At 31.0% G+C, this 13,814-nt stretch overlaps 1 protein-coding gene across 3 annotated transcripts in view; it reads left to right on the forward strand.

Moving 5' to 3' along the window:
- LOC145295982 (E3 ubiquitin-protein ligase RNF123-like) overlaps positions 1-13,814 on the forward strand; it is a 911,347-nt gene that overhangs the window by 623,807 nt on the left and 273,726 nt on the right. For all 3 annotated transcript variants that reach the window (XM_080141948.1, XM_080141929.1, XM_080141938.1), the window contains 2 exons: positions 124-198; positions 9,886-9,973. In XM_080141948.1, the coding sequence (XP_079998074.1) occupies positions 124-198; positions 9,886-9,973 (163 nt within the window). The remainder of the gene's footprint in view (positions 1-123; positions 199-9,885; positions 9,974-13,814) is intronic.

The raw sequence follows: 13,814 nt of genomic DNA on the forward strand, positions 1-13,814 counted from the left end.
AATTATAGCATGACTATATATATATATATATATATATATATATATATATATATATATATATATATATATAGTATAATGTTTGACTTTAAATCAAATATGGCAATTGCTTATTTTTTCTTTCAGATCAAGCTGATTTAAGTTCACGATTTGCATTGTTTCTCACACAACATTTCTCAGATAACAGAATTGTTAATTCAGGTAAATATCTGCATTCACTAATTTTGCTCCTCCCACTTCCAGCTTCATCCCAATTCAGTAATTAAGTATGAAATTGCTGAACAATTTGTCAGTGTTTCAAAATCAAAGTTATATGATTGCTTTGGATAAAGAGAATGATAATATTTGTTTGTTATACCTCTTTCGAGATCTCTCTTTTTAACTCTTTGCTATTTTCAAATTCTGATGATGAATCTACATGTTGGAATGTGGCTGATTATATTTTAGCCTTCACTAACATAAATACGATCAGGCTGTCTGAATATTGGCTTCTTGACACAAATGCACTATACATTAAAACATTTTTGTTTTATCCTCTAAACCTTTGCAAAACTTAATTGTGTTCTGCAAAGCAAAAAACAAAGACAACCTTCCTCTCCTTTTTTCGATCTCCCATGTACCTACTGGCTTCCTGACTTAGAACACATCAAACATAAATATTATAATCCTTACCACTTTGCGAAGCTCAATCCTGTACTGCAGGAATGAAAATAACAGAATCCACTACAAGACAACCAAACCAAGCACTACAAACTAGTGATGAAAGATATAGGAAACTTGAAACGTAGGAGTTTTCTACAAAGTTGCTGAATTTGGCATGAATAACCCAAAACGAGTTGATGTACTGTTCAACAAAATAACTAAACAAAAAATTATGTATAGTTGCTTGAGGATATGAAGAATTTGAAACAACAACTTTAATGCAATAAATGGATTTTACATAAAATATTCCAAAAGAGTTTATGTACTGGTAACAAGACAGGTACCAGGAAGGACTATCTGAAAATATAAAGAACTTGAAACACAAAAATATTTTCCAAAATGGCAGGTCACAACATCAATATTCAAAAAAACAGTTGATATGCCATCAAATAAAACAACCAAATCAAATAAAACATTATGCATGAATGTATGAAGAACAAAACTTTTTACAGATAATTTTCGGCCCAGTCGATAGAGCATCAGAATATACTGAATGCCCTCCTACAGAGGGTAAAAGTCTCAATGGGGCCACCTGTTAATCATAGGCGGTGACCTGTAATGCACTAAGGATGGGATCTTAGGTGTTGAGCAGAACATGTCTAAGACATAATAATGACATGGTATTGCAACACACCAACACACTACTTTGGCGCTGACTAGGCTAGACAGGGGTTGGACAGGCCTGATCCAATCAGTTGGTTGGTCATGTCTAGCATTAATTCAAACAAGCTAAACAAAAAAAAACACTTATGCTCACCACAGATAAACAACAAACTGATTTAATAAGCGGTGGCTGAAGGGTCAATCAAGCTGGGACAAAGGCAACCGACAAGAGTAATAAAAATATTAGGTGGGCATAACTACAGATCATGAATACTTGGAATTCTCCCCACGTTTGAGTATACTAGTCATGTAGCCCTGGAGAACCGAGGCGAAGGGGATTTACCCCCTCGTTTTTCTTTCCCATAAGGGACTCCAAGGTGGATGGGTACCATGGCTGATGAACCTTCTAACCTTATCCCTATATATAATAAAAGAGGCACAGTTTTTCCCACTTTGGACCAAAATACGGTAGGTTTACAACAACAGAGGCCACATACAAATTTATTATGTCTACACTCTTTGCCAATGGCTGATGTAACTTTAGTAGGACATTATATACACATTTAGGTGTTATATTAAAATCTTATGTTAGTTCCGAGGAGCACCACAATCACAATCTCACAACCTATTGAGAAAGTAGTACCTATTTCTCTCTCTACCTTTCCTGTACTTCCACCGATCCCATTTAACACCGCCACCATTCCTACTTATTCCTACCCTACTGGGTTTTCACCACTCTTAACACATATACTTGACACATATACTTACCATATCTTTCATATATTCCTATTTATAGATAATAATTTCTCCCTTGCAAAAATTAACCTCCTCTGATTCGCTTAGCAGTATACATTCTCTAATTTTGCTATTCGCTTCTTCAACCTTTAAACGAACGGGTTGATACTTATAATCACGCTGCCATGTTTATACATATCCATTTGTTAAATTACGAATCTTATGTTCTACATTTAGTCTTACTCACTCCCGTCTTCGTTATTTCTACATATTTCTATTTTTTTATGTTTTTATTTATTTACTTAGACTGTATTTTCTTTTCTTATGAACTTGAAGATTATGCCAACCAGCAAGCTATAGAGAGAGGAGAGGGGGGATACAGGGGAGGGAGAGAGACAGTTAGAGATACAGAGAGAGAGAGATCAGCCATGTTACAATTTTATTTAGGTCACTCATTCAATCACACGTTATAAGGGTAAATTCTAAGCCAATTACAGTGACAACTTATTGTGGCCGATTTGTTAGCATGTTTGCTTTTAATTCGCCCCATTTTCTAATTAACCTAGGAACTGCCGGTAACTTTTTTTTTTTTTTACACTTTTTTCTTTTACATATAACTAACCAGTCAACATTAACACATCTTCGATGGATACTCTCCACAAAATCGCATAGTCCAAGTACATTTATTTGGGTTCAGCCACTGTACTTGAAAATATGCTCTAAGCACCCCCACCTTAATTTATAAGTATTTTTTTCACTTAGTTAAAGTGTAGAAAAGTTACCAGCTGAAATTTGTAAAAAGCAACAAACAACAGAACAAAATAATAAAAAAATTATACAGTACTTTTAACATGCTAAAACGGTTTTTTTTTTTTTCATAATTTCAAATTATGTTGTTCAAAGTGGTATTTACATACTGATTAAAAAAAATAAACAACTGGTCACTTAATTTAATTAAGGAGGCTTAATTCCTTAATTTGGAAACAAATGACTTATTCTACCACTAACCCGAAGTTCGAGTTGCACTCCAAAATTTAGAGTTAGTGGTAGCAGACATTTTATATTCAATTTTTCAAGATTAAAGTCCCAAATAGTTAAGCAACAAGCAACCAGTTAATTGTTGTAAAGACAACTATTAATAAAAGAGATGAAATAAAAAGATACTTGAATTTTACTGCATTTGGTATCAGGTATTTGTTGATTTTTGTTATTGTTTACAATTTCTTGACTGTTAGCTAGTCTACATTTGAACAAATGACTGTGTTGTTCCTACTTACTTGCCTCCCCAAAGAGCCAACATTCATGATTTTACTTATTTTTACTAATTTTTACATTTATTATTCCATTTAATTGTCAGCGTGAACAACCTTTTTTAAGATGCAGTAGATGTTACCACTACCGCAAAGTTTATTGCATTTATTTTGGAGCAAACATTAACAACAGAAAGTTTTCCAACTGTGAAAAAAAAAACATATTTCCTACGATGGCAAAGGTCGGTTTTTACCCTCAAAAAGAGGCACTCTGGACTAGGGCAAAATCTTTTTTTTTATATTCAATCTTAAAGGATTTCTTCTTCTTCATTGACCTACAGCAGAAAAGATAAATTATAGTATCAGAACAGATATAACGTTAATTATATTTGGCAAATATTTAAATCATTTTTTTTTTTTTTCATTTTCAAACTATTCAGAGCACATAAAAATATACTCGATTGTGAATGGTGGGCATGAACAGTGCTGTCCAATTTAATATAACGTAACACCCTTATTTCTAAGGCTTTCTAAGAATCTTTTTTTTTTTCAAGATTATTAAGGATTTTTTTTGCTATGGGAGATAAATTCTGCATGTTTTACTTAAGGGGATTTCGTGTAGTTTTACTACATTACGAGTAAGATTTAGAGTTAGACATATATTAAAGATTAGTAATCTGTCCCAAAAAGTTAGGATGTCCTAAAAATGAGGGGTCATTTTATTAAATTTATATGAAAAAATGATTCCCCCTACTATAAATTCTAAAATATTTTATTAAAAATATTCACATGTAATCGCAAAATCTAATTTTTTTTTAGGGGGATTGCTAAGTGTTCTCTTCTGCTATTAAATATAGTTATAATTTATTTTTTAAATTGACAAACTTAATGTTTTTCCTTTATATATATTCTCAAAGATTTTCATCTTGTGCTATTTTCCTCTATATACATTTCTGCCATTTTAACCTGCCCTCCCCGATCCCCCCTTATGAATGGTTAAAAAATCTGGTGCCCATATTTTGCGGATTTTTGTAAAAAAAAATTTTATTTTGCAAATATTAATTCATCCTATATTTATGGAGAATTTATTTGACAATATTCAATATTTAGGTACACCATTATTGTGATGTTTAATTTTTAATATATTTCAATTTAGTTTTTATTATAACCACTGTTTTATTATATGATTTATTTTTTGCTAAACAAAATATACCCTTTCCGAAAAGCAGGTAAAACTAATTGATAAAATGTCAAAGCTTTCTGAGGAGCTAGCTGCTTCAATATAATTCGAGAAATATATGTAGTGAGAAACCACGGAACATTTTTTATATTGAATATACTATATTAAAATTATTTTTATGTAGGGTAAATTGTTAAAATGTGGTGTTTTTCTTTTTTGGAGATTTTTTGGTTTTGTATTAGCAGTTTTTGAAAATTTCACCCGACAAAAATTTAAATTTTAGCGATTATCTGGAGATTTCTTTTTTCTGATCTAGCGGGTTTTTAAAATCTCAGTTGGCATCACTAGCTGGGTGTTGCATAATATCCTTACTACACCACCTCTCTCCACCCGTTCTTGGCATTCCGATAGTTGAGGAGTTGAGGGTGTCTATTCCGAAAGCTGTTTGTAACATGAAGAGGTTGAGGATTGGCCAGCAACAACCACACCAATAACAACAACCTTACTTTTATTTTTTTTCGAGAGGGGGCACGCTTCCATCGAGCACCACCGGTTAGCGAGTACTGCTGTTATGTAAAAAGGGGGGAGACCCCAGTAAGTAAAAGAGCAAACTAGCAGGATCTTGAACAGAAGCGTGCGTTCTATCCCAACTATCATCAATGGACCTGAGGTCATCTCGTCAGCATCAGACAAGGCCAGACTATTTGCCAAGAACTTTGCAGCTAATTCTACCCTATGCGACAATGGCCATCAACTGCCCATATTTCCTCCTATAACAGACAACACGCTATGCAACATACAAATATCTGTGCGTGAGGTCGCCAAGCTAATCCAGAACCTTGATTCCAGTAAAGCAACTGGCCCTGACGGCATTCCAGTTACAGTGCTGAAAAAGCTCCAACCAGAACTTGCCCCCATACTTACAAAATTGTTTAAGCGTTGCCTTAAGGAGAAGTGCTTTCCAACACCCTGGAAAACCTCATCAGTATGCCCTGTATTTAAGAATTCAGGTGAAATGTCATCTCCCTCTCAGTACAGACCAATAAGTCTCCTGTATGTCATGAGTAAGTTGCTGGAATCCATATTAAATAAAGAAGTAGTCAGCCACCTCAACAGAAACAACCTTCTTAGTGACATGCAATATGGTTTCTGCTCTACAAGATCTACAGCAGATGTGCTAACAGTTATATCACATAGGATTAGTGAATCTCTTGAAAAAGTTTTCCTTTCCAGGGCAATTGCTCCTGACATATCAAAGGCCTTCGATAAGGTATGGCATAAGGGCCTACTTCACAAGATTTCCAGCTATGGTATTACTGGAAATGTTTTCTCAATCATTAAATCATTTCTCTCTGATAGGTTCATAAGAGTAGTGGTTGATGGGCAGAAATCAGAGGCCCACAGTATTAATGCTGGAGTCCCCCAGTGGTCCATCCTGAGCCCAACTCTCTTCCTGATCTACATCAATGATCTCCCAAAACACATACTTAAATCATTTGTTGACATCTATGCTGATGACACGACCATCTATGGCCACAAATCAAAGGCTGTAAATGACAAAGTTCTCTCTAATTCTCTCTCTTCTGATCTTGAGCGCGTGGTACAATGGGGGAAGAGGTGGCTGGTCACTTTTAATGCATCCAAAACTAAGCTTCTATCTTTACATCATCAATGCTCTGATCCTCATCTGGCATCAATTGAAATGGATAGCTCTCGTCTTGGGGAGGCTCCATGTTTTGACAAGCTTCTAGGTTTGACCTTTACTCCTGATCTGAAATGGAACACATACATCAAATCTGTTGCCAGGGACGCTGGGAAAATGGTGGGATCCTTCTACCGCTCCAGAAGATATCTCACTACTGATGAAATTCTCTATCTGTATAAAAGCCATGTATGTCCAAGGATGGCAGGAGCTTCTAAAAACAGCCTATCCTGCCTTGACAGAGTACAAAATAGACTTTGTGGTTTGGTGGGGGGTGCCCTTTTCTCTTCCCTGCAGCCTCTCTCCCACAGAAGAGACGTTGCGAGCCTGTCTTTGTTTTATCGTTATTTCCATGGCAAGTGCTCGTCTGAGCTCCAATCTCTCGTCCCCCCTCGCCAATCTTTCACGAGAAACACCCGTCTGGCTGAAACTACTGTCAATAATTTTCCCCACTCTTTATCTGTGCCTAAATCCAAACGTAGATTCCATGAGCAGAGCTTCTTTCTCAGAAGTGCACGATTGTGGAACTCTCTTCCGTTCGCCTGTTTCCCACCTGACTACAACTTGGATGTCTTCAAATCCAACATAAACAAATTCCTGACAAACCGCCCCCTTAAGTAAGACACTCTATCAAATCTCCAATACTAATGATTAATACAATACTATCTCATTGATTACTGTACACGCAATAACCCTTATCCCTGAGTGGCCTCCAGGCCTTGATAAGTGGTGACACCATTGTAAAAAAAAAAAAAAAAAATGATAGTTGGAAAAGGTTAGAATCGAACCCAGTAGGCAAGTGGTTAAAAGATAAGAGATATTTAATTTAGAATTGAAATCGATTTAGAAATAACTGGATATTACATTATGTCAGTTAAAAGAATGGACAATACGAGTTTAGAAATAATGATTAACAAAATAGGCTAAAAATGATACAATTCAATTTAGGAATTTCTTTGTTTACCAGAGGCGTGTAGATGCATATGCAAAGTGCACGTGTAATTTGAAATGTGAGGGAGTCACATTGTTTGGCCACACTTCTGACGTCATCAAGAAAAATTCCCAATGTATTGAGACGAGAGTTTGAGAGCGACTTAGTGAGAGCTGATGCCCTTGAAAGGAGAAAAGAGGAGACCATGTAGTTGTAAAGGCTTGAATCCCTGACCATCATCATCAACTGGTTTGAATAAAAAGATCTTCATATATTTTGTAAAAATTTTGTCGTCATCATTACAACTGAAAGGTATGTTTTGTCTATCATCTTGTAAATGAACTTTGTATAACTCCCTCAAAGTATTACCTGCCTCCACCATCATAAAGAACTATCTCCCCTCTGATGAGTTAAAACACTGTATTCCACATGTCTCTTATGTGTTTACGCTTAATAAGATGAAGTTCACAAGTATCGTCACAATCGTCGTCGTGATATAAACAGTACGTAAATGTCGTTATCATACTTTGTTCTGAGTCCCTGTTATATGTTGTCTCAATATGTACCCTGCTACACAACACTGCTAGTTATGAATAAAAAGATAACCAAGAGATAACCACATATAGAGTCAAGGCTTTTCCACAATTCATTGTGCTAGAGGCTACTTCTGATGAATCAACTAGAATGTCACCCTTCCTTATCCAAAAATCTATATTAAGCAAAATAGCACCCAAAAATGTCAAAAAATTAAGAAACAGAACAATATTGGTAGAAGCAGAAAATAAAAAATCATCTACAAAAATGACACAAAACAAGTATCAGATCCACGCTAAACATTAAACTACTCCAAAGCAGTTCCTGAATTTTTTAGATGAGGATTGGTTATTTGTATAATTTATCGGATTACTCTTCTCATCTTAAGCGTGATTTTCACAATGTTTCGGTCAATGTAACCTCCGATTTTCCTCAGGTGTATCTTGTCAGACTCGGGAATGTTTTTGTCGAGCTCGGGAATTTGGATGCAATTTCCAGTGGAACTCTTTATTTACTTCATAGGGGTAGCATATACATAAACTACAACTCTGCCGAAATAAGATAAATAAATGAGCCATAGAAAATTGATTGTAAACTACGAAAGTTCCATAACTACTCCACCTTGAAACTAGACAATAATAAGATCCCAGTCCTTGACAAATACTTGAGCATCATATATAATAGGAATTGACACATAAAATACTTAAAAACAAAATGTCACAAGACCATGCAATTAATCAAAGTGTTAGCACACATCGACTGGGGTATCGATAAAACTACATTATTAAAATTGTACTGATCTTTAATTAAATCCAAACTTGACTGTTATTTATGTTACATATATGGAGCAGTTACAAAATCATACGTGAAGGAATTGGATATGATACACCACCAAGGATTGAAATTGGCCTTGGGAGCCTTCAGAACCTATCCAATAACTTGTATGTGAAGGCTAACGAACCACCATTGACCCTAGGAAAACAAAAACTAGCTCTACAATATTACTTAAATCTCACATCATGTCCATCAAATCTTGCATATCAATGTGTTTTCCATCTGCAATATACACACCTATTCAACAAAAAAGAAAATATTATGAAATTTACATCCTCCACATAAAGAACCACCTCACAGAGACCCAAATAGACACAACAAAAATACATGACTCTATCAACTCCACCTTGGATAGTTGAACAACCATCCATAATATTAAAATTGAGTGAATATTGTAAAACAAAACCCATCCCTCAGCCTTCCATGAAAAACTGCTTAACATCCAAAATAAATATAAAGAATACTCACAAAGCTACAGAGATGGATCAAAGGATGGAGACAGGGTAGGATTCACAGCCATCCATAAAAATAAAAAAAATTAAAGAAAAGACTCCCGGATAGAGCTTCTGTGTTTAGTGCAGAAGTATCTACCATCGACTTGGCACTAGATATAATAACTGATAATCATAAAAAATATCTCATCTTTACAGATTCTCTATCGATACTCCTATCACTGAAAAAAAAAAAAAAAATGACAAATCCCCTTATTATAAATATAAATAAAATAAACACCAAAACAATGAATAAATACATAATCTTCTGCTGGATTCCAAGCCACATTGGCATCTACATGAACGAAAAAGTTGATAAAGCAGCAAGAAAGTCACTTCAACAAAACCATACAACAGGAAAAATCCCTAAAACAAGCCTAAAACCCAAAATAAACATAAACATATATATATATATATAAATTGCCAAGACATTGGAACTCATGCACAGAGAATAAACTATTCAAAGTAGCACCAAACATCGGAATAAGAGATACAAAAAAGATGTCAAGAAAAGAAGAGGTAGTAATGACTAGACTACAAATAGATCACACTCATGTCATTCACTCACATCTACTAAAAGGAGAAGAGGTGCCTATTTGCATAACATGTCAAGAACCCTACACAGTACATCATATACTGACGGGCTATGTGGACTTTAAATGGGCCCACACCAAGAGAATAGTCTAAGGGAGATATTTAACAAAATCGACCCAGAAAAAAATGATTGAATTCTTGAAAGAGATTAAAATATACAAAATCTAACAAAAAATTCCACAAGAAAGATTAAAAACAAGTAACCAACATCTAACACAATGTTTTGACTCAAAACTGGTTAATATGTTGTAAAACAAAATCTGTTTTCAAAATTTTTTAAAAATAAAATTAATTATTTAGCAATTTCTTTTTTGATCTCTTTTATTCTGCAGATCTTCGAGACAATATAACACAAGCATTGGCATGTTTCGCTTGTTTTCCCTTTTCTCTTCAAGCCTTAGAAAATTTACCATTGGAAACGTAAGACAACTTTTCTATTTCATTGATTATTATTTCTATTAGATTATTTATTTTCCTATTGTATAAAATGGTTATCTTTTTATGTTTATATTGTAGTAATATAAACAATTATTCGCTATATTAATATAAATATTAATAAAATTGTGTGACCCGTTTCATATGTATTGTATTAATTTAAATTTGATGATTGCACATTTAATTTTTATTTTAGTTAGTATTAGTGGAATATTTAAATCTAAAATGTAATACTATAATATACATATTTTAAATATTATTTAAAAATAATTAAATCATAAAATTAAATTAACAAGAATACATTTGGGCAAATACGTCAGCCATTCTAATCGCCTGTTAATAATTTGTAGGTAAGGGTTAATTATTTCATGGTGCTTCAAAAGTTACAAGAAATTTGGAAGCATTAAAACCGAGAAATAAGAAAATCATTTCTGGTTTGCAAATTCTTATAAGTCTTCATGTATTAAAATATCAAAAGTTTTGGAAGTTATTTATCATCCAAAAATTTAATAGCAATTAGCTTAATAAAATCAGTTATAGTTTTAAAACAATTTAGTTGAATTAAAAATTGTTTAATGATAAAAAAAGTTTCAGTTTATTTTTTTCATAAGAAAGACACCTTTTTCCATAAGTGAAATTTTTGTCTTTTTTGAAGATATTTAAATCATTTTTATTTTTACATGATTCGTATTGTTTCTTTTAAATATTCATTTTATATTTTAAATCATTCATTTTATATTTTTAATCATTCATTTAATTATTTTAATTATTCATTTTTTTTAATTATTAATAATTAATTTTTTTTAATTAATGATTTTACTTTTTAATTATTCATTTATTTTTTAATTATTCATTTTATTTAATAATTATTCGTTGTATTTTTTAATTATGTGTTTTATTTTTTAATTATTCATTTTGTTTTTTTAATTTGTTTTATTTTTAATTATTCATTTTTTAATCATTCATTTTATTTAATTATTCATTTTATTTTTAATTATTTGTTTTATTTTTGTAATTATTCGTTTTATTTTTTTAATTATTCATTTTATATTTTTAATTATTCATTTTATGTTTTCAATTATTTTTTTAATTATTCATTTATTTTTTTAATTATTCGTTTTATTTTTTAATTATTCATTTTATATTTTTAATTATTCATTGTATATTTTTATTATTCATTTTATTTTTTAATTATTCATTTTATTTTTTATTATTCGTTTTATTTTTTAATTATTTGTTTTATTTTTTCATTATTCATTTTTTAAATTCATTTTACATTTTTAATTGTTTTATTTTTTAATTATTCGTTTTATTTTTAAATTATTCATTTTATTTTTCAATTCATTTTATTATTTATACATTTAATTTTTTTATATATCTTATTTTTTTATACATTTTATTTTTTTATACATTTTATTTTTTTATTCATGTTATTTTTTTAATTTATTTTATTTTTTTAATTTATTTTATTTTTTTTAATTATTCATTTTATGTTTATAATTATTTGTTTTTAATTATTTATTTTATGTTTTTAATTATTCATGTTATATTATTAATTATTCTTTTTATATTTTTAATTATTCGTTTTATTTTTTTAACTATTCATTTTATTTTTTTAACTGTTTTATTTTTTTAATTATTTTATTTTTTAATTATTTGTAGTATTTTTTTAATTAGCGTTTTATTTTTTAAATTTGTTTTATTTTTTAATTAATTGTTTTATTTTTTTAATTAATAATCTTTTTTTAATTAATAGTTTTATTTTTATATCGTTTTATTTTTTTAATTATTCATTTTATTTAAATCATTGGTTTTATTTTTATTAAATCATTTGTTTTGTTTTTATTAAATCATTTGTTTTATTGTTTTTTTTTTTTTTAATCAATAACAAGGGTACCTGGCATTGCCCGGGTTTAACTAGAGTTCTGTTTGAACGACTAGGGGTATTAATCATTTTCATGCGCAACATCGATACCCCCACAATATAAGAAGTATGTGATACCCTCTCTGCCAGATATTTTGGCAGAAGGGTACACCAGATATTGAACACTTTTTGTTGCCTTTGTGTTAAAAAGAACCCCCCCCCCAAAAAAAAAATAAATAAGTAAAAATAAATCAAACAACTTTTGTTTCAATAAAATACCAGCGAGTGCCCGAACCACTGCAAAAAAAAAAATTAATTAAAAAAATAGCCAAGTAGGAAGGCTCGAACCTGAAATGCGAATTAAGGGAAAAGGTAATGCGGAATCTCTTTTGCCCACTGTTCTAAGAAGTCTTATGATTTATGAACCTGAAAAAATAACTTTATAAACATTAATGTGTGCATAATATGCGTTTTTTTTTTTTTATTTTTTGTAAAGGCACTTTTTTCACTGGGTTTTTTTTTTTCTTAAAGGAAATTTTAGATTTGCTTTTCTTTTTTTTTTTTAGAGATAGGGCTTTTTCGAATTTTTTAATTTTTTTTTTGAGGAGGAGGGTTATTTCTAAAAGTGTGGCTTAAGTTTGAATTCGAAGCGGTCAAAGTTTCTGTATAGTCTTTTCTAAGAATAATAAAAACAAACAAATGAAACCTTTTCCGTTTATTAGTAAGTGTTTTTTTATTTGAATATTTAAAAAAAAACAAAAAAAAACATTTTTCTGTCTACACGAAATTATTCTTTCAAGCTAGAAACTTATTGAGATTACCAAATTATTTTATTTCATGAACAGTTTGTTATTTTTATATTTGAAACATAAAAAGAACAAACTCTTTATGAAATAAAATAATATAATAAATTTCTAAGGGGAAATAACCCTACGTCTTTAAAAAAAGTTGCTGTCGGAAATAATTCCAAATAAATATATTATCAAGGGAATTGTTATTTAAAGTTTATTAAATAATAATTTTAAAGAGAACACTTAAAACAAGTCTCTTGCTAGAAACATTAACTAAAATACCGCTATTTAGTAAAATGGATTTTCTTTAATGCAATATGCAACTGAGATGGCCTCTTAATTGTATATTTTGCAAGAATAATCTATATATATATAAAAGCGAAAATGTATGTATGTGTGTTTGCATGTCCGCTCAAAAATTTTCGACAGACACAAAAAAGTTCACAAATTTGGTATTAAAGCCTGACCCTCCGGACGACAAATATCGAATTTTTGGCCCAAATGATCAAATCTAAGTTGGTCAGCTGAACGTTTTTCTGCAGGGGGGGGGGCAAAAAGTGACATTTTTTCGTTTTACTATGTATTTATGTAGTCATAAAGTAATAATCTAATGATATTTATACGTACTTGAAAGAACGCTGAGTCATGTCACGTGATCTGACATCAAAAAGCTGTAATGGCAGTCTGTATACAAAACATTGCATAACTGATAAGAGATTCTTATCGGTAAAAATGCAAGTATCATACAAATGAAAATATTACACGTCATGAAAATGTTACCAAAGTTATTAGCAGGTTAAAAATAGTTAGATACGAGACTTAAACGAAAAATAATAAGCAAAAATGATGAGGAAACAAAAAAATTATGCTTAAAAATATTTCGCATGGGACGACTGATGCCTATGTTTTCACAAAAAAAACGGCCATATTCTTTTTAATATTAGTAACACTATGACCTAATTCTATGCTAAGGGAGGAAGCCGAAGGATAAGACAGCTGGAATTCTAAGAACAGATTCTACACTTTGATCTTAGCCAAAAGACCAAGTAACTGTATTATGTAGCGTTATTGTCTACCGAACCTTATCTCCTATTAAAAAAAGATGCATAATTTATATTTATCGATTATCATTGAGACAAGATGTCATATTCCAAAAATCAAGTGAATGAAT

Source organism: Euprymna scolopes, chromosome 2 (assembly GCF_053919585.1).
Source record: "Euprymna scolopes isolate OS-2025 chromosome 2, ASM5391958v1, whole genome shotgun sequence".
Lineage (NCBI taxonomy): Eukaryota > Metazoa > Mollusca > Cephalopoda > Sepiida > Sepiolidae > Euprymna > Euprymna scolopes.